The 22,270-nt window shown below is 49.0% G+C and overlaps 1 protein-coding gene across 8 annotated transcripts in view; it reads left to right on the top strand.

Annotated features, from left to right (window-relative positions):
• Positions 1–22,270, top strand: part of LOC119963410 (apoptosis-inducing factor 3) — a 199,507-nt gene that overhangs the window by 131,797 nt on the left and 45,440 nt on the right. For all 8 annotated transcript variants that reach the window (XM_038792517.1, XM_038792553.1, XM_038792536.1 and 5 more), the window contains 6 exons: positions 9,013–9,125; positions 11,607–11,693; positions 13,160–13,251; positions 17,702–17,832; positions 20,390–20,505; positions 21,453–21,524. In XM_038792517.1, the coding sequence (XP_038648445.1) occupies positions 9,013–9,125; positions 11,607–11,693; positions 13,160–13,251; positions 17,702–17,832; positions 20,390–20,505; positions 21,453–21,524 (611 nt within the window). The remainder of the gene's footprint in view (positions 1–9,012; positions 9,126–11,606; positions 11,694–13,159; positions 13,252–17,701; positions 17,833–20,389; positions 20,506–21,452; positions 21,525–22,270) is intronic.

Genomic DNA, 22,270 nt, shown 5'->3' with positions numbered 1-22,270 from the left:
GTGTATGGTTGGGGGGGGGGGGGGAAGAGACTTGGGGGTGTCCAGGAAGTGTATGGTTGGGGGGGGGGGGGGGGGGGGAGACTCGGGGGTGTCCAGGAAGTGTATGGTTGGGGGGGGGGTGGGGGGGGAGAGACTTGGGGGTGTCCAGGAAGTGTATGGTTGGGGGGGGGGGGGATGCTCGGGGGTGTCCAGGAAGTGTATGGTTGGGGGTGGGGGGTGGGGGGAGAGACTTGGGGGTGTCCAGGAAGTGTATGGTTGGGGGGGGGGGGAGGCTCGGGGGTGTCCAGGAAGTGTATTGTTGGGGGGGGGGGGGGAGAGACTCGTGGGTGTCCAGGAAGTGTATGGTTGGGGGGGGGGGGGTGTGGGGGGGAAGAGACTCGGGGGTGTCCAAGAAGTGTATGGTTGGGGGGGAGGGTGGGGGGGGGAAGAGACTCGGGGGTGTCCAGGAAGTGTATGGTTGGGGGGGGGGGGGGGGGAAGAGACTCTGGGGTGTCCAGGAAGTGTATGGTTGGGGGGGGGGGGGTGGGGGGGGAAGAGACTCGGCGGTGTCCAGGAAGTGTATGGCTGGGGGGGGGTGGAGGGGGAAGAGACTCGGGGCTGTCCAGGAAGTGTATGGTTGGGGGTGGGGGGTGGTGGGAGAGACTTGGGGGTGTCCAGGAAGTGTATGGTTGGGGTTTGGGGGGAGACTCGGGGGTGTCCAGGAAGTGTATGGTTGGGGGTGGGGGGGGAGACTCGGGGGTGTCCAGGAAGTGTATGGTTGGTGGGGGGGGGGGAAGAGACTCGGGGGTGTCCAGGAAGTGTATGGTTGGCGGGGGGGGGGGGGGGGGGGGGGGTGTCAGTGGCTAAGGTGGGTCATCCTGTGCTCTGCTGCTTGTGTTGTTTTAACATTCTCAGAGGGTTGTGTTAATCTGCTGTCTGTGGCATGGGGGTATGGGGTAGCCATGGGTCACATGGGGTGGGGTATGATGAGAGTCAAGGAGGCAGGGCTAATGGGCTAGCTGGATGAGACCCTGAAAGAGGAAGAAAAATGTTGCCCAGTGTGGGTGGGGTTCAGCTGCTCAAAACACTGCAGTGGCTGTCCAGGAGTGGTAAGTGTAGAGGCATGACAGCAATGAGATCTCGGAAAGATGCAGCCTGAGTAAGAAGGGTGCCTATTAGCTGTGCCTATCCCTGAAGCTGAAAGCAATTGTGCCCTCATAACATACCTGAGACTCATGCTCGTCAAACTAATTGGCCATCAAGGGTTAACCCTTAACAATGTCAGCTGCCCACAGGTTCTGCCTTTTGGCTAAGATCGAGCCAAAGATGAGGGACAATGGCTTTTCTTGTCAGCTTGGATCTTGTATGTCTCTCCTGTGGAGACCATGAATTTGGTTAAATTTGAATTTGAATCGGTTTTTGGAACAGACAATGAGATGGAATAAGGGCTGCCTGTCCAATCTGCGGATTCGCTTTGTAACTTTAGGGATTTAAAAAAATTCAAACTCAAGGGACTTGACATTAACAGGCCCAGGCAGTGGGCGATCGAGGGGTTTTCCAACCCAGCTGTCTGTCCCCTTTCTGTGGTTTCATTCACAGCCCTGGAGAGGGAGCATGCGGTGTCCACGGGTATCATTGAGGCCTTCCATGCTCAGTGAGCACTGCAGGATCAGGGGTGCTCGATTGACCCTCTTAATCACTTTTTGATTTGATGTTTTTAAGTTTCATTTGCTCTTTGTTTCTGTTTGGGGCAGTGCCCCTTTAAGGAGAAGCCCCTTTTCATTTGTCCCACAGTTTGTTGATTTAGTTTAATTGGTTGATCTCCAAGATAGTTCAAATTCAAGGAATGGGATGAATGTTCAAGGCTAAAGACTTAGGAACACAGCATTAAGAGGCACTGGCTTTGCTTACGTGCTGGACCCCAATGCATGCCACAGGTACACAGGTCAATCGACTGTGCCCAGGTCACTCTATGTGCCCCTGTGACACCAGGGAGTCCCCTTCATAAGCGTGAAAGGGTTCCACTCCATCAATGTGCAGCTGATGTTTGACCATCAGATGTGGATCATACACATGTGTGTACATTTTTCAGGGCGTGTTCATGCTAGTTACATCCTCGGGCAATTGCAGAATGCTGGCATTTTTGAGGGTGGCTGCAGATTGCAGGGATGGCTTGTAGGGGACAAGGGATATCACCTGAGGCCTTGGCTGATGATACCAGTGCAGAGGCCAGAGACCGCAGCAGAGGCCCAGTACAACAAGGCTCATAGTGCCACCCGATCTGTGACAGAGCAGTGTTTCAACATCCTGAAGATGTGTTTCCACTGCCTCAACAGGTCTGGGAGGTCTTCCAGTACAGTCCCCAGAGGGTCTTCCACATTGTGGTGGCTTGCTGTGCCCTACATAACCTGGCTCTGCAGAGGGCCGATAACCTTCATGAGGAGGGCCTGGAGGAGCAGGGCATGTCCTCGGAAGAGAGGATGTTCAGGAGGGAGTTGATGAAGCGGTAGCTGAGGATCCAGAGGATGGAGGCCACATGAGAGCAATGGTGCGTATGGGCAGCAAGGCTAGGGATGCCCCCATCACCTCCCGCTTCGTGGACAAGCACCAGCATGTTGTTTGGCAGCGCAACACACCCCACCTCCACTCCCAGGTGCCATGGCCCCTCTGCGACCAGGGGTTAAAGGTTACAGATCTCTAACCCATCAAGGTGCTGTGGCTGGGGAGTCCTGAGAGCCTGTTGCCCAGTCACTGCAGGAGGGTGATGACAACAGCAGTGAGGAATGGTCTGTGATGCTCCTCAGCTACTGCTTTTGTCTGACTCTGGTCTGTCTGCTGCCAGCACGCTAATTCCCTGGCTCATGTCTGAGTGAGGTTCTGCCTTTCAATCTTTTGTCCCTTTGCTCTAGAGAGGGATTAGGGCCAAGAGTCACTGAATCATACCTGAGTCCTATCACTGAGTGAAACAATTGCAATCAGGGGGCCAGACTGACATTGAGGGGCAATGAGAAGAACTTTGTTTTGATGGGGAGAAGCGCTCTGCCATTGGGTCTAGAATGTGCGGCATTAGGATGATGAGAAACAGTAACATTTATTTAAGTGACAAATGCAGATGTAAAAAGTCCCTTCCAATACATCGAGGTGGATTCCCAGGATGCACATCAGAGGTGGAGGTAGCCTGCTGCCTTCCACGCCCTGTTAGTGTTCTCTCGAGGATCTTTTTGGATGGCACTGATGTTGTTGCGTCACTCTCTTCTGCCCGCTGTACCTGAGTTGCGCCACTCTCAGGAAGGGGGGGCTTCAGATTGTCTGGACTCTCCCAGGGTCTCCTGGGTGGAAGGCCGAGGGATGTTCTCCAGCAGATTCCCTTCTCTCTGGGTGCTCATGGGCCCCTGGATTACTCCATGGGATGGAAGGGAAGCTAGAGTGAGCTCCAGAAGCCTCAATGTCATCTGCCATTGCCAGTTCTGGTGGTCCTTCCATCATCTGCACCATGCAGTCGAAGCCCTCAACCAAGGTCCTCAGGGACTGAGCCATGCTTCGGAGTTCTTCCGTCATGGACCTGACGACTTGCCACAGGCTTTCCACTGCGGACACTGCCCTTGCAGTGTTGGCCTGGGTGCCATGCGTAGCCAGCAACACCTCCTGCGACAGAAGGCTTTGGGACTCCTCCATTCGAAAGTGCAGTCGCGAGAATATCACTGACACCACCTCCTGGTATTCCCGGCTCTGCCTTTGCATCTCTAGCTGCCAAGGGACGAACATGTGCAGAATCACGGCACCTGGTTGGGGCACAGCTGAATCCTGGGATCCAGCAGACCTTTGACTGTCTGATCCCTAGGACATTCCTGCCTCCACCTGATGTGCATCAGAAGCTGTTAGGGACCCAGAAGCCTGTCTACGGATGTCACCCGCTGAGGTGTGTGTCTCTGCAATGGTGGGGGTGATAGCTGTGATGCCTCAGCCATGTCTTGCTCTGAGATTTCCTTTGAGGTGGTGTCGAGGGTGGTTGGTGGGCCACAGCTTGGAGATGGTCCAGGCTCTATTGTTGATAGTCCTGCAAGACAAAGGGCATGGCTTTCGTACATGGCCTGGTCAAGGATTTGAGCTAAACAGAACTCATTTGAACCTGCTTACCTGGATGAAGATGCATTGGCTCTTCACTTTTCTCTTGCAGACGCACCTCACTCACAGTGCAGGTCTGCTTCTGCTCCTCCCCTGCAAATCCAGTGCCCTCTCATCAAACAGATTCAGGATCCTCAATTTGGGCATCCCATGGCCTGTCTTCTTTCGCTCTTTGGTGACCTTCATCTGCAGGAACACAAATGGGGATTATCTGAGCTGAACAGCTGGTGGGTCAGAAGTCAATGACACCCGGCATGCCTGGGCACTGTGCTTAAGCAGGGAGGGGTTGTGATGAGGAGTGCCGGGCATTTGCGGGTATTGGTTGGAGGTCGGGTGTTGGAACCCTGTGAGGTGGCAACATGTGTGATCGGGGTGACATTATGGGGGATGATGGAAGAGTGAGTGCAGAGTGGAGATGGGGAGCACTCCCCCCAGCTGATCGGAGTAGCTCATTCATTTTTTTCTCCATTGAACACTCGTCCTTTTGGTCAGGCTGCTGGCACTGCCCAGTGCTACCATTGATTCCCAGGTGGTATTCATCACCTTGCTGGTGGGGCTCTTGCCAAAAGGAAGGCGGTAACTGTCCCATATTGGAGTTGGAGGAGGGGCCGCGCCCGGAATTTAGATTTCCCCCCCCCCCTCCATAGTCTGAGGGTATATTGTTGCCCGTCTCTTCTCCACAGCATCCAGCACACTGCTGAGGGCCCCCTCTGGGAATCAAGGAGCTGGTTTCCTTGCTGCCATCCTCTTGGCATTGAAGTACTCAGATGGGTGAATCCGATGCATCGTGCCTCATGTGCACCATTTTTACAAGGAGAAAATTGTTTTTTCAAAGCGCCTGAAAATTGGACTGTGGAACGCGGCACTGGGGCCGAAAGGAATTGCATCGATTTTCTCACCGAAAATGACACTTTGCCATTTTTGGGAAAATTCCACCCAATGATTATGACTCAAATTGGAAGGGAGCCACCAAAGTGGTGTTGGGATCTGAGATGGTGCCTCAGTTATTCACAAATTACTGAGATAACACAATCGAGAACCAAAAATCTAATTTGTAATGGGAGTGCAAATGTACACAGAAAATAGATAAATAAAATGAGTGATATTAAAACTGTGGCAGAGGGATTTCAATGCAGTAAACAGGAGGACAATCATATTGGACCAACAAAGGTCGATCCAAAGTGTTAAATGATGAGGAGAAGGGAGGTGATAATTAGTCCCCTGGGCCAGAGGGATATACCCAAGGTTACTTCGGGAAGCGAGGAAAGAGATTGCTGAGCCGGTGGCAATAATCTTTGCGTCCTCACTCTCCACTGGAGTAGTACCGGATGATCGGAGGGAGGTGAATGTTGTTCCCCTATTCAAGAAAGGGAAAAGGGAAATCCCAGGCCAGTCATTCTTACGTCTGTGATGAGCAAAATACTGGAAAGGATTCTGAGAGATAGGGGCGTGATTCTCTAATCGCGGGACAGAGTGTCCACCCCGTGTTTCACGATGGCGCAAAGCATGCGCGGGCACTAGCGATTCTGGCCCCACAGGGGGTCAACACGGTGCTGGAGGGGTTCACGCCGTTCCAGCCTCAGTTCGTGGCGCGCACTGGGAGTGGCGCCTACCTTCGCATGCGCAGTGGCAACATGCCAACCTGCGCATGCGCGGTGGCTTTACGGAACGCGCCGCTCCCGACGCAACATGGCGCGATGGGTTGCGGGGCCGGACGCGCAACAAAGTAGGCCCGGGGTGGGGGGAGTGGCCGGCCCGCCAGTCGGTGGGCCCCGATTGCGGGCCAGACCCCATCGGAGGACCCCCCCCCCCTCCCCCGGAGACGGAGCCCCCCCCCACACAGGCTGCCCCCTGACCCATCGCGCAGCGTTCCCGCCAGCAGCCACCAGGTGTGGATAGCGCCGGCGGGACTCTGCTTTATTAGCGTGGCCGCTCAGCCCATCCGGGCCGGAGAATCGGCGGCCCGGCCTTGTACAGCAGCCCGCGACCAGCGCCGCGCCAAATGCACCGGCGCAAATAGCGCCGATTCTCCGCACCTTGGAGAATCGCACGCCGGCGTTGGGGTGGCATGATGACATGGCGCGGTTGCAACGTTTCTCCGGCCTGGCGCGGGTGTTGGGAGAATCGTGCCCAGGATTTACAATTATTTAGAAAAACATAGTTTGATTAAAGATAGTCAATATGGCTTTGTGAGGAGCAGGTCACGCCTCACAAGCCTCACTGAATTCTTTGAGGTTGTGATGAGACATTGATGAAGGTCAGGCAATGGATGTGGTGTATATGGATTTCAGTAAGGCATTAGACAAATTTCCCCATGGTAGGCACATTCAGAAAGGGAAAGTTGGCTGTCTGTATACAGAATTGGCTGTTTGAAAGAAGACAGCAAGTGGTAGTGGATGGAAAGTATTCCGCCTGGAGGTCGGTGACCAGTGGTGTCCCGCAGGGACCTCTACTCTTTGTGGAATTTATAAATGACTTGGATGGGAAGTAGAAGGGTGGGTTAGTAAGTTTGCCGATGACACAAAGGTTGGGAGTTGTAGATAGTTTTGAGGGCCGTTTCAGGTTACAACAGGAAACTGACCGGATGCAGAGCTGGGCTGAGAAGAGGCAGATGGAGTTCAGCCTAGATAAATGTGAAATCTTCTTTACCATTGAGAAAAATCTGCGTTCTTCCCGCCTTTTGCAAAATTCTTTCATGGGATGTGGGTGACCACATCAGGATAGCAGAATTCCTTCCCTAAATGATATTACCAAACCAAATGGGGTTTTTTTGACAGCCGGTGATAGTTTTGTGGTCGCTATTACCATGACTACCTTTCAATTCCAGAATTATTAATTGAAAATATATTCTACCAGGTACTACGGTAAGAAAAGTTGTAATTTCTTTCAAATATCTGTGGAATCTGTAATTGTTTTAAAGAATTCATGAAAAGGACTTCTAAGAGTTTTGCATCAATTGTAAAGAATTCAATTGAAATTTTCCTGGATTATATGAAATGCTGGTCTATGGAAGCATTACCAACAGGAAGTAAGTTGAGATATAAAAGCAATGTGGCTAGACACCGAGAAGATAGAGAAAGAAACAATCGCTTAATATAGGAGAGCTGGGGAGATGAGGCAATCAGCATACAGATACAGATGCAAAGAGACAACGGACATAGCCAGAATGTGTAACACAGAATTCTTGTGAGGGGAAGAAGCAAGGATGGGATTCTCCGACCACCTGCCGGGTCGGAGAATCGGCAGGGGTCGGCGTGAATCCCGCCCCCGCCCCCGCTGGCGGCCGAATTCTCCGGCCTTCCAAAAGTCGGCGAGACGTGACCGCCCGCCCCAGAGAATAGCGGGGACCGGTGCGACTCAATGGGCCCCGGGGCTGCCCGAAGTCTCCAGCCCGCAATGGGCCGAAGTCCCGCTGGTTTTTTGCCGGTCCCACCGGCGTGGATCAGACTAGGTCCCTTACCTATTGACAGCGGCACGAGCAGAGATTCCCGCCGTCAGCGAATGGCGTGCTGCCTCCCGCGGCTGAGAATTACACAGCTGGGAGGCTGGAGAATCCCACCCAAAGTCTTGTTGTCATTTCTTAGTTTGGGGATGATTTAGTAAATTTGGTGATTTTTAAATTTGGTAAACGAGTGGAAAGTGAAGTCTCCACACAAAGGGTGGCAGGGATGTAGCACTCTCTCCTACAAAAGGCAACACATGCTCATTCAATTAATCAATTAAAATCTAAGATCGATTTAAATTTTTTGCTAAGTGTGGGTATAAAAGGTTGGGTGAAGCGAAGATATCGATCAGCCATGATCTCATTGAATGGCACAACAGGCTTGAGAGACGGAGTGGTTTATTCCTGTTCTCACATTCCTGTGACTGGCCATTTCCTGCTGATATCTTCTCAAGTTCTTACCTGGTTTAACAAAATAATCTTTCTTCCTCCATAAATGTCCAAAACTGCTGCTTGTATCTTAGCTCGTACCAGGTCCCATTCACCCTGTTCTCACTGATCTACATTAGGATCCCCCAACATAGACTTCTCAAGCCTTAAAACTCTCTAAAAATGTTACATCCCTCCAATTTTGACTTCTTTCACTTCCACTGCCCCAACAAGATGACAGTGCTCTCAGTCGCCGTGCTCACAAAGTCTGGAATTTTCTTGCTACATCTCACAACTAGGGCAGCACGGTAGCATTGTGGATAGCACAATCGCTTCACAGCTCCAGGGTCCCAGGTTCAATTCCGGCTTGGGTCACTGTCTGTGCGGAGTCTGCACATCCTCCCCGTGTGTGCGTGGATTTCCTCCGGGTGATCCGGTTTCCTCCCACAGTCCAAAGATGTGCAGGTTAGGTGGATTGGCCATGATAAATTGCCCTTAGTGTCCAAAATTGCCCTTAATGTTGGGTGGGGTTACTGGGTTATGGGGATAGGGTGGAGGTGTTGACCTTGGGTAGGGTGCTCTTTCCAAGAGCCGGTGCAGACTCGATGGGCTGAATGGCCTCCTTCTGCACTGTAAATTCTATGAAAACTTCTCCACTTCTCTCTCTCTTGCACTCTCTCTCGCTATCTCTTTTGCTCTCTATCTCACTCTCTCGCTTTCTCTCTCTCTCTCTCTCTCCATCTCTCATTCTCTCGCTCTCTCTCACTTTCTTGCTTTCTCTCTTGCTACTCATTTCTTTCTCTCTCTCCTGCTTCAAAATGTTCCTTAAAGTCTACCTCGACCAACTTTTTGGTCACCTGACTGAAGTCTCCTTCATTGGCTTGGTGCCAATTATGCCTGCATTGCCGAGAAGGCTGTGGTACATTTTAATGAATTAAAGGTGCTATATGAATGCAAGTTGTTGTTGCTGTTGTTGATAGTCTCTCATTCATCGCAGTAGAGCTGATTGTTTGTTTCTCCCCTCACCCCATCCCCAGGCCCCGCAGGATTGGTCTGTGCAGAAACACTGAGGCAGGAGGGCTTCACCGAACGCATCGTAATGTGCACCATGGAGATGCACCTGCCTTACGACAGACCTAAACTAAGTAAGGTTTGTATCTGTATCTAAAACCGACCCACCCTCCCCCACCCCCACCCTTCACAGCCAACTCTTGTTGGGAATACGGGTCTATGCTGGACAGACAGTGTTTCAAAGCAACAGCCTGTGATGGTCATAGATGGGTAATTAAGGCTGGAAGGGAGTGCATTGCATTTAACAAGAATGATACTGGAGCTAAAAGGGATAAATTATGTGGACTGATTGCATAAACCTGGCTTGCATTTCTCTGATGACAGGAGTTTGGGGGCAGGTCTGATCGAGGGGCTTAAAATTCTGAACTGGTTTGATAAGTTACTTGGGAACAAGCCAATATTGTCTGGTTGTGGGTGGGGGGTGCGGGGATCCAGAATAAAGGGCAAGATCTTAAAATCAGTGCTAGGCCAGAGAGGAGTGAAATCGGCAGTGGAATGTGAAATGTTAGTGGAAATCTGGAATTCTCTTCTATCGAACTTCTGTTGGATTCTGAGACACTTGGAGTTTTCAAGACTGCGTTTTGTGCTGGATAAGCTTCCTTGGGGTAGGGGTCAATGGCCTGTCAATGAGGATGAGATGCAGATGAACCATGATCTCATTGAATGGGGGAGTAAGCCCGAAGCCTGAATAGCCCAGTCCTGTTCCCATGTTCTATGCAGTTTGCTTACAGGGACCCACGCGGGACCAAAGGGACCAGTCTCCTGCCTGCATCCACTGATAATCTGATGTGCTTCCAGAGGTTGTAATTACCTTTACTCTTCAGCCATTTTGTTGTCTTTGTTCTTTTTTAATGAGCACAGTGCTTCCTCTTATTTTTATTTCCTCTCCTGAAGCAGCAGAGATCTGGGGAATAGAGTTTCACAGCCATGAGCCACTCACATGATCAAGGAAGCCTGAACACTCACCGCAAATAGCAGCACGCTAAGAAAACCTGAGCACAGGAAGCAGGACAGGCCACATGGCCCCTCGGGCCTGCTCCACCATCCAAGAAGGTCATGGCTGATTTGATCCTGGCCTCAAGTCTACGTTCCCGCCTGTTCCCAAAGACTTGGACTCCCCTGTGGATGAAAAATCTGCCTAACTCAACTTTGAATACACTCAATGACTCAGCTTCCAGAACAGTCTGGGGTTTAGGTATCTCCAAAGAATAACAGCACTCTGAAACGGGCAATGTTGAATTAGCCACAAGTTATACACCATGTCCGAGTTTTATTTCTATCAAAGTCAATGTAAGGGGCGCGAGGGGCGGGGGTGGGGGGGAGAGGGGGGGGGGGGGGGGGGTTTAGAGGGGGAGAGATTGGGCAGGCAATTTAACATTGAATAATCACCATGAACTTCCCAACTCTCTGATGAGGGGGAAACAGGAGACCTGGCTGATTTTATTCCCATGTTGTTTCTGAATCCAGGCTCACATCCCTCCTACACCATACCAGCTGAGGTGAGTTTATCGCCATGGCTCAGAAAGGGTAGTCAGGTGGATCTGAACAGAAGCTAAATCTGATTTGCCACATTAGCTCATATTCCAAAATAAAACATGCTGGTGACTTGGACATTAAGAAGTCTTACAACACCAGGTTAAAGTCCAATAGGTTTGTTTTAAATCACGAGCTTTCGGAGCACTGCTCCTTCCTCAGGTGAATGGAGAGGTATGTTCCAGAAACATTTATATAGACAAAGTCAGAGATGCCGGACAATGCTTGGAGTGCGAGCATTTGCAGGTAATCGAATCGTTACAGATCCAGAGAGAGGGATTAACACCACCAGCTGATACTGACAGGAGGCTATTTTCCACCTGCATTCCACGGCAGTTATTTTGATTCTCTGTGTTTGTCTAATATTTTGCTTCAGTGGGACATAGCTGTTGACAGGGGCATGCCAGGGGCCCAGCTCCCATTTTCCACCCCAATTGAAAGCTACAACCTACTGCAGATATCTGAGCCTGACCACCCCTCCATCCAAGCAGTAACCACAGCCTTTCTAATATCTAAGGCTATATATTTTTAAAACTCTTTCTCGGGCTATGGGCGTCACTGACAAACCCAAAATTTATTGTCCACCTGCTGCCCTTGAGAAAATGGTGGTGGTTCTTCTTCCTGAAGTACTGTATCTGTTGACGAACATACACCCATAGTGCCTTTAGGTAGGAAGCTCCAGGACTCTGACCCAGCGATGGTGAAGGGTCAGTAATATATGCCTAAATCAGGATGATGTGTGACTTGGAGGTGGTGCTGTTCCCATGCATCTACTGCCTTGGTCCTTCTGGGTGATGGATTTGAGAGGTGTTAATTCTGAAAGTTAATATAGGTGCAAAGTGGTACTTTGTACATGCACTTCTCCTTTATAAATCTTGTGTTAACAAAAAACATAAATTTTGTACATTCACAATGTGTTCCAGAGAGCTAGGTTGACATGTTTGTGAGAGGAGAACTGAGCAGTGCATGACTGGGATCATATGCATGTTTCTGTCACAGTGTTCATAGCCATTTCTTGTGTTTTCAGTCCCTCGAGTGCCAGACTGAGCAGATAACCCTGCGCTCCAAGGATTTCTTATCCCAGTATGGCATAGAAGTGCAAACGGAGAGAGAGGTGAGAGAGCAACAGAGCTATTCAAACAGCAGTATTATTTTCTTTGTTAGCATTGTCTCCCCCCCCCCCCACTCAGTACAACTCTCAGTAATATCCCCTACCTTCATTATAGCTCTCAGTAATAATATCCTTTACCTCATTACAACTCTCAGTAATATCTCCTACCCCATTACAACTCTCATAATATCCTCTACCTAATCACAACTCTGTGATATCCTCTACCCTCATTATAACTCTCAGGAAAATCCCCTACCCCATTACAACTCTCAGTAATCTCCTCTAAGGGCAGCACAGTGCCGCAGTGGTTTGCTCTGCTGCCTCACGCACCGAGGTCCCAGGTTCGATCCCAGCTCTGGGTGACTGTATGTGTGGAGTTTGCACATTCGCCCCGTGTTTGTGTGGGTTTCACCCCCACAGCCCAGACGATGTGCACGGGTAGGTGGATTGGCCATGCTAAATTGTCCCTTAATTGGAAAATATTAATTGGGAACCCTAAATTTTAAAAAAAGTAATATCCTCTACCCGTTTTACAACTCCCAGTGGGATACTCAATCCTCATTGCAACTCCCAGTCAGAGCTTCCATTCTCATTACAAGTCTCAGTAATATCCTTTACTCTCATTTCAATTCCCAGTAATACTCTGGATCCTCATAACCCCGATGTTACTCCTCACTCTCATAACATTCCCAGTAACACCCCACTGTTTTAATTTTCCTTAGTAACACCCTCGGTCGCCATAATATCAGCATCTTGATATTAGTTTCATTATTTTAACAAGGGTGATTATAATATGAGCCCAGCCTGAATTTAACCTGCATTCGTAGCCCACCTCGATATAACCAAATATCCTGCTCTATCAAAATATTTGAATTCTTATTGTACCCCTCCAATATAACACACGGCCACTCTTTTAGCCTCAATACTAATCCCTATTAGGTCTCTAGAAATAGGCCCCCTTCCTGCATTATAACCCCAAACTACCACACTCTCATTATAGCTCTGAATGCTTACACACCCTCGTAATACTCACCCACTCTCACCAGCAGCTCTTAGTTGTAACACTCACTCAATAACCAACTCCCTAGAGTAACTATCTTGATCTTCGTTATGGGGAAAGCCCTTTTGCTCTAGTGTTTTCACTTCTTTCCTCCGGCTTTCTCTGTCCCTCTTCCGAAGGTGCTTGAGTGTAGCTTCAGAGGCACTGGTATCCTCTTTACCTCATCTGAATGGCCATTCTTCCAAGTCTAGGCAGCGAGTGTCGACAGGCTATTTGGCTTCAGCGGGATCACAACACAGCCACATCCTGTCCTGACTCGCACGTTTGTGCAGGGGCTCGCCAGCCATGGTTCAGTACCCTCAGGAGGAGAAGGTGGGAAACTATGGAACCAATCCTTGCCAGAAATGAGGGTATAATCCCCTCTGTAACGTGGTGAGCCAGACTGACCTTCAGCTCCCCTATGTTGCAGGTGCTGTCAGTGGATGTAAAGAGTAAGGTGGTCCACTTTAAGGATGGATTCAAGATGGAGTACAACAAATTACTAATTGCAACTGGGAGCAGGTAACTGACTGATGGGTTTGTGACATTTTGCTTTTCCTGTTAACCTCACATGTTGGAGAGGACTGGGATGCTGAGGTGGAAACAAGCGCAGTGGTGGAACACAAATTAATTCGCTAATGTCAACTTGACTCTACTGTAAACACTTTGACCTCTGGCATCAAACCCTGCACCAGGGCCTCCCCCTCCCACCCCCGACTGAGAATAGGATGTTGCATCATAGGGGTCAAACTGATTGGATGATTTAATTAAGCAAGCTCACCTGTTCAGGTGAATGTTAAAGATCCTGTGGTGACAATAAAGAGAAACCAACATTCCTAGATATCAGTGAACTGGACACTTGTCTCAATTTTGTTTCTTTATTCTTTCATGGGATGTGGGCATCACTGGCTGGGCTATCATCTGTTGCCCATCCCTAATTGCCCTTGAACTGAGTGATTTGCCAGGGCCACTTTTCGAGTCACCCACATCGTGGTGTGTCGAGAGTCACACCAAGGTAAGGATGGTCAATTCTCTTCCCTAAAGGAAATTTGTGATTTTTACAACAATCGCTGATAGTTGTCAGGGTCCCCATTGCTGAGACTAGCGTTATATTCCAGATCTATTAAATGCATTTAAATGCTACCAGCTGCCCTGGTAGGATTTGAAACCTGGTCTCAGGGTAGCCTGGGCCTCTGTATTACTGGTCCACATTTCCACTACACCACCCTCTATCCACTGGGCTGCTGGTGTTGAGGGTGGTTACGTAAAGCCTTAAATCTGTTTGAAGTACTTTAGGATATTTCAATGTGGTAATGCATGATATATGTAAGTATTTTCAGCCACCACTTTTCATCCCGTTCAGTACATATGTTGCAAATCCAATTGGTAAAGGGGAGGGGATAGGGTGGGGGGTGGGAGGGCAGGAAGGAGGCAGAGGAAGAGCATGCAAGGAAGCCGCAAATGGGGGACCCCCCCCCCCCCCCGCAAATGGGGGACCCCCCCCCCCCGAGGGTAATGGTGGTGAGATTTCACATGTACTTGGACAAGGAGCATATTTTACGGTGGGCCAGGCAGACACGGAGTTGTAAATGGGAGAAAAGTATCCCGCGGATCTATCAGGATCTGAGTGCGGAGTAGCCAGGAGAAGAGCGGGGTTCAATCAGATAAAGTCGACCCTTTTTAAGAAAAAGGTGAAGTTTGGACTGCTGTATCCGGCCCGTCTTTGGGTCACGTATGAGGAGCAACATTTTTATTTTGAGTCGCCCGAGGAAGCGATGGACTTCGCCAGAAGGAAAGGACTGGTGGCGGATTGAGATCTTTGAAATTTGCTGCAGCGCTCATGTTAAAAAAGTTTCTTGTTTTTTGGACGTTATTTGTAATGCCTTCTGTATTGATTTGGGGCCTGTTGCAGAGCTTAGTGAGTTAAAGTTTACAATTGCACTGATGGGGGATGGAGGTCTGTTTGTTAGATGTTGGCTCTTCGGTTTGATCTTTTCTTTGTTTTTCATGTTTTCTTTTCAGGCAATTTTGTTGGGATTATTTTTCATTTGAATATGTGTGTCCGAGCGAGGAGGGGGGGGGGGGGAAACAATAGGGTAAAGCCCCGGAGCCGGATGGGTACCCAGTGGAGTTCTATAAAAAGTTATCTGGGATATTGGGGTCTGATGAGGACTTCAATGAGGCAAGGGGAACGTGGGGTGCTTCCCCCGACGATGTCACAGGCCGCTATCACATTGATCCTGAAGCGTGACAAGGACCCGGAGCTATGCGGGTCCTATGGGCCGATATCCCTACTAAATGTGGACGCCAATCCGCTGGACAAAATCTTGTCCTATAGGATTGAAGACTGTGTTCCGGACATGATTGGAGGGGACCGGGTGGAATGGGAATATCTGTGGGAGGTACGGGGGAGGTTTGGATTTGGGCAGGGCTTTATTGACTGGGTCAGGCTGTTGTATCAGGCTCCTGTTGCAAGAATATGGATGAACAGGTCAACATCGGACTAGTTCAGGCTGGGGATGGGACAGGGATGCCCCTATCCCCACAGCTGTTTGCATTAGCCATAGAGCCGCTGACAATTGCGCTGAGAGCCTCAAGGGGCTGGAAGGGGCTGGTCCGGGGGGGAGTGGAACACAGAGTTTCGCTTTACGCAGACAACCTGCTCATGTATGTTTCGGACCCACTAGAGGGTATGGAGGAAATTATGAGAATTCTGGGGGAATTTGGCCAGTAAATATGGGGAAAAGTGAGATGTTTGCAGTCCAGGCAAGGGGGCAGGAGAGGCGATTGGGGGAGCTGTAGTTTAGGGTGGTAGGGGGAAGCTTTCGGTATCTAGGCATCCAGGTGGCGCGGGAATGGGAACGGCCACACAAGTTAAATTTGGCCCGATTAGTAGACCAAATGACGGACGATTTTCGAAGTTGGGACGCGCTTCTGTTGTCACTCGCTGGGAGGGTGCAGACAGTGAAAATGACGGTCCTCCCGAGATTCCTGTTTGTGTTTCAGTGTCTCCCCATCTTTATTCCGCGGTCCTTCTTTAAACGGGTCAATAAGGTGATCACTGGCTTAGTATGGGCGGGTAAGACCCTGTGAGTAAAAAAGGGGATGCTGGAGAGGAGCTGGGGGGAGGGCGGGCTGGCGTTGCCGAACTTTAGTAATTATTATTGGGCGGCGAAGATAGCCATGATCAGGACGTGGGTGGTGGGGGGAGGGTCGGTATGGGAGCGTGTGGAGGCAGCATCATGCAAGGGCACCAGTTTGGGAGCGTTGGTAACAGCGCCCCTGCCGTTCCCGCCAGCACGGTACTCCACCAGTCCCGTGGTGATGGCGGCCCTGAGGGTCTTGGGGCAATGGAGGGGGCTTGTGGGAGCGGAGGGAGCACGGTGGGGTCTCCAATCTGTAATAATCACGGGTTTGCCCCGGGGAGGCTGGATGGAGGGATCCGGAGATGGCAGAGAGCAGTGATTGAGAGGATGGGGAATATGTTTATGGAGGGGAGCTTTTCTTGCCTGAGGGAGCTGGAGGAGAAATTTGGATTGGCGAGGGAAAATGAGTTTAGGTACCTGCAGGCGCGGGACTTCCTATGCAGGCAGGTTTCAACCTTCCCTCTCCTACCATCAAGAGGGATACAGGACAGGGTAGTTTCCAGAGTGTGGGTGGGAGAAGGGAAGGTTTCTGACATTTACAAGGAACTCCTGGGGTCAGAGGAGACACAGACCGAGGAGCTGAAACGCAAGTGGGAAGAGGAGTTAGGAGGAGAGATAGAGGATAGTCGCTGGGCGGACGTGTTGAGTAGAGTCAACGCATCCACAACATGTGCCAGGCTCAGCCTGATACAATTCAAGGTCGTTCACCGGGCTCACATGACAGTGGCCCGGATGAGCAGGTTCTTTGGGGTAGAAGAAAGGTGTGCAAGGTGTGCGGGAGGGTCAGCGAACCATGTCCATATGTTCTGGGCATACCCGAAGCTTTGGGGATTCTGGCAGGGGTTTGCGGATGTCATGTCCACGGTGTTAAAAACAAGGGTGGCACCGAGTCCAGAGGTGGCGATTTTCGGAGTGTCGGAAGACCCGGGAATCCAGGAGGAGAAAGAGGCAGACATTCTGGCCTTTGCTTCCGTGGTAGCCCGGAGACGGACACTATTAGCTTGGAGGGACCCAAATCCCCCAATGATGCAGACCTGGCTAACTGACATGGCTAGCTTTCTCTGTTTGGAGAAAATCAAGTTCGCCTTGAGAGGGTCAGTGTTAGGGTTCACCCAGAGGTGGCAGCCGTTTGTCGACTTCTTTGGGGGAAATTAACCGTCAGCAGAAGTGGGGTGGGGAGGGGGGTGGGGGTTAGCTTAGTTTAGAGTAGGGGGTTAGGAAAGGTGGGACCTGTAAGGGAGGAAGATGGCTTTTGCACTATGTTTATATTTTCATGTACATCGTTTATTTTGTTGTTGTTGTAAAACCATAAATATCTCAGTAAAATGTTTATGTAAAAAAAAGTTTCACAGCCTTGGCATCATTCTGATAAATCCCCACTGCAATTTTTCGAAGACCATGGCATCCTTCCTAAATTGCTGTGGGCTGATTTGGACATATTCCTGCCGCTGAGGCCTAACAAATAATTTTTGAATCCTTTTGGAGGGACCCAATTTGGCTGTCTTCTGTTAAAGGAGAGATGCATGTGGTAGATGTTTTGCATCTTTTCTCGGGGGTGAATGCATTGAAGGGAGGATAGTTTGTCCTGTTCAGTTTCTGGGGAACTTTGGAATCTTTGACCTGAGTGAGTGGAGTGGGAACCACACACAAATGGCGCACAACATTATAGAAATCTGGGAACGTTTTTGGCATAGATGAGGCCACTCGGCCCATCATGTTTATGCTAATTAGAGAAGAGCTACCTAACTCAATCTCAACTTCCTGCACTAACCTTGCCTCATGGAGGATTCATTGTCAGAGTCACAACTTTATTCCTTGCTTTTCAGGCCTAAACCACTTCAGTGTCAAGGGGCAGACCTGGAGAATGTTTACCAGCTCAGGACTCCTGAGGATGCGAACTGCATTGCCAAACTGGCCAACGACAGGAACGCTGTTATAGTGGGAGCTTCTTTCATAGGTATGACTTACTGAACAACTTTACCACCCAGCCTGTCAGTACCAAAATAGGATTCCTAGACAGTATTTCCGTTCACAATTTAACTTCCTGATTGTTGGAGTAACCTTTTCAAATTCACTTGCAAATACTTGCAAAGTTAAAACACAACTTTTATTCTATGAACTATAACATTTCTAACTTTTAAAGTCGCTGTAATAATGGGTTAATGAGATAGCATACCAACTGGGCGTGATCAAACGGCTACGCAACATCCAAAAACACAGCGTGAAGTGGCCGATAGAAGCCGGGGAGACCCCACTCCCGGGATCTACCCGGTTTGCAATGCCTCACGAGAAGTGATGGCACGTGGCGATGTGAATCCCGTCCATTGTGGGTGGGATCACGTTTTGTCAAATCTGCACATTAGAGCGGGACAACTAATGTCACTTCAATATGCAGCTTCCCGAGGCATCTGAAGCATTGGGATCTATCCCCTACGCCTCAGAGATCCTGGGCGAGCACCATTCAGTACCGGTTTCCACAAATGGGGACCAGATGGAACGGCACTCTTGGGGGTCTCCCAGGGGATCGAAGGCCCCCAGGTGATTGCCCTCTGGACAGGGTGGTACCCTGGCACTGATGGTGCCATGGGAACCCTGGCACACTGTCAACCTTGCATTCTGGCAGTGCCATCTGGGTGCCAGCCTGGCACTGCCAAGGTGCCAAGCTAGCATTTTTTTGCATGGCAGCAATCGGGTCAGGAGTGCTCTGAGTGGGTGTTGGAGGGGTGCTGCGGGGAGGGGGGGGGGGCAGCCTCAAAGTGAATTGGGGCTTGGGCTGTTGGGGTTTGCGTCAGGGGCTCCAGAGATCAAGGTCCCATTTAAAAATGGTGTCCTGATCTCTCGCTACACTGAGGAATTCTGAAAAGTAGAGCTCCTCAGTGCAGAAAACAGGGCTATGAACGGCCTCGGCTGTCCCATCCCTGCTGAGGGCCCATATCTAACCCGAGTGACATTTGATAGCATTGTTTCTCGGTACTGTGAGCGCTGGGAAACACGCGGCTCAACACCCTCGCTGTGGGACTTTGATCCCATTTAGTTAAATCACCATGTCAAAATATATATCCAGTTATCATCAAGGTCAGTAGTCCCAATGCTGGAAGGTGAGCAGTATTCAACTCAGGAGGGAAGGATTTAACCTACAGATCAAACCTCCATATACACTGACCGAGCAACACTCCCCGTTTAACTACAATAAAGTTCACTTTACTCTGCTCCAACAATCGCTGTTAAGTACATTATAGTGAAATAATAACAGAAATACTCAGCAGGTCTGATATAATTTTTGGAGAGAGAAACAGTGTTAATATTTTGAGTTGAATATGTTCATAAGGAGGCTAGAAATGTGATGGGTTTTATGCCATTGAAAGTGGACTGGGGTGAGCTGGGGGGAAGAGGAAGAACAAAGATGCCATGGAACAGAAGGCAAAACCTTTTGTAACGGTTGTAGTAGAGAGACAAAGCATTTGTCCAGAGGTAATATGAATGGCAGGATAATTAACAGCCCTGTCCGAAAGAGAAAACTTGAAAAACATTGGTGGTGGGAAGCTTCTAGAAACAATTATTCGGGATAGAATTAATAATCAGTTGTAAAAATGTTCGTTTATTAGGAAGAACTAGCTTGGGTTTCTAAAGGGGAAATTGTGCGTAACAAACCTGCTGGGGTTTTTTGAAGAGGTAACAGATAGGGTTGATGAGGGTAATGCTGTTGATGTGGTGTACATAGACTTCCAAAGCTATTCGAAATAGTGCCACACTAAAGACTTGTGAGAATGTTATAGTTTATAGAATAATAGGGACAGTAGGAACGTGGATACAGCATTGGCTGAGAAAGAGGAACCAGTGAGTAATAGTTATTTTTTGGGCTGGAGGAATGTTTGTATTGGAATTCCCCAGGGGTAGGCATTCGGGCCCTTGCTTTTCCGGATATAAACGATCTAGAACTTGGTGTGCAGGGAACAATTAAACAAATTGCAGATGATTCAAAACTTGACAGCATTGTGAACATGCGAGGAGGGCAGTGTAGAACTTCAAGAGGACATAGACAAGTTGGTGGAGTGGGCAGATAGGTAGCTTCAATGTAGAGAAGTATGAGGTGATGCATTTTGGTAGGAAGAACATGGGGTCGACTACATCGCTCTACAGAGAGCCAGCATGAACTTGATGGGCCAAATGGCCCCCTTTACGATGCTATGGCACCAGTGTGACATTTCTACATCCCATTTAAACCAGGATTACCACTGAGCTGGCAATTTATGCTGAATCATGTTTATTTGAGTGTTGTGGTCTTGTACCAAAGTTGTATCTCACAGGACCTTTACAGCCATCAGCATAAAGATCTCCATCATGTCAGCAGTGACTTAATTCAATCCCAATAGTGCATTATGGAGTGGAATCCATAGGAATAAGAACTGATCAGACCTGGCTAATTAAAAAAATGCTCAACAAAATAGTTTCAGCTTTAGAATTCGGAAGTTATGCTTGATGGTGGAGATTACAGAATTATTTATTTTCCTCAGGGATGGAAGTAGCCGCCTACCTCACTGATAAAGCCCACTCAGTGTCTGTCATTGGGATTGAAAATATTCCCTTCAGGAAGGTGCTGGGAGAGAAGGTTGGACGATCAATTATGAAAGTAAGTGAGAGGAGGCAATGGAGACGTAACTGGCTGACGAGTGCATGTCGAGAGCATTGATTGAGTTTGTTTGTTGGAGTGATGCCTTCAGATGGACTAGGCCTGATCCAGTTAGAAATAGGACATCAGTGGAATGATCTTCAGGAACCTCAAATGGTTTTGTGAATAAGTTGATTCGCCGTTTATTTCTTTTACCCCTTAAGTCAGGTGTCATCATCGACATTGGCATGACAGTGCTAGCACTCTCGTCTCGGAGTCAGAACCCGATAAGATCAAGCCTCACTTCCAATATTCAAGCTTTTGACGCAATGCTGAGGTATTGCCATATTGTCAGAGGTGCCATCTTTCGGGTGGGATATGAAACTGAGGTACTGCCAGCTGGACATAAAGGATCTCAGAATATTATTTCTCCCTGGTGTCCTGGGCCAAGATTGATTTCAACCAACTTCGGCAGATCATCTTGTCATGATCACATTGCTCTATGTGGGATCTTGCTGTGCACAGATTGGCCACTGTGTTCCCTACGTTACAACAGTGGTTATCAAAATGAATTAATTGGGTGTAAAATGCATTGGAATATCTGAGGTCAGGAAGTCCGCTAAAGAGAAAAAGCTTTCCAGAAATGTTGAGTAATGTTTAACGATGCGCAGAATCACAAAGGTAATTCTGTTGTTAAAGTTAACTGTTGTATAGAAGCCACTCTGTAAGAGATACAAATTCTGCTGCTCTGGTGGACACCAAACCTAAAATGGCCAAGATTGAATGTCATTTTATGAACATAATGTTCTAGACTTTTTTGCATGGCAAATGAATCAAGTAAACACTCAGCCGTGATGACATGATATTCCTACAGTGAGTGACTGGATTGTGCAGTCAGACTATATAATCAGCTATGATAGTATTAAGATTGATCCTACTCAGTGCTCACTTTCTTTTCTATGACACAGATGTTTGAGACCAACCGGGTGAAGTTCTATCTCCAGAATGAGGTCTCAGAGCTGCGGGGGCAGGATGGAAAGGTACTGAAACAGGACATTAAGATATTTTGTGAGCATTGTCCTCTTTCCTCATGTCTATTCACAGTTATAATTAGCACTGCCATGTTTGAAGTGCCTTGTGCTGGAATCATAAGTCAGGATGTTGGGTGGGAGAGAGGTGTCTCATGGAGCATTCCTCACCTTGGCCGTGCACTGATTATGCAGCAGCAACACGGTGGAGGAAGTAATGGGGACAGTTTGCATCATACGGAGACAGCAATAGTAAGTAAAGTGCTTGTGGTTTAAAAAATTAATTTATGGGATGTGGACGTCACTTGCTAGGCCACTATTTATTGCCCATAGCATAAATGCCCTTGAGAAGGTAATGGTGAGCTGCTTTCTTGAACTTCTGCAGTCCATGGGGTGTTTGAACACCAACAGTGCGGTTAAGGAAGGGAGTTCCAGGATTTTGATCAAACAACAGTGAAGGAAGGGTGTTATATTTCCAAGTCAGGATGGTTGCTTGGAGGGGAACTTGCAGGTGGTGGTGTTCCCAAGTGTCTGGTGCGATATCAGACTTAAGATGAGGACCATGATATGTACCCAGTGTGATTTGCATCTGGGAATGCACAAAGTGGAAATGAATATGTATGACGTGGTACCCAGTGTGCTCTTTGAGTATAGGGAGCCAACAAATTTAGGGCCAAAGAAAAGGGAGCGACTAGGCTGGTTGCACAGCAGCTTTGGCAGACGCCTGAGAATGGTTCATCCCTTCACTGCCCACTCTC

Source organism: Scyliorhinus canicula, chromosome 1 (genome assembly GCF_902713615.1).
Source record: "Scyliorhinus canicula chromosome 1, sScyCan1.1, whole genome shotgun sequence".
Classification (NCBI taxonomy): Eukaryota; Metazoa; Chordata; class Chondrichthyes; order Carcharhiniformes; family Scyliorhinidae; genus Scyliorhinus; species Scyliorhinus canicula.
This window is presented reverse-complemented; position numbering and strand designations above follow the sequence as displayed.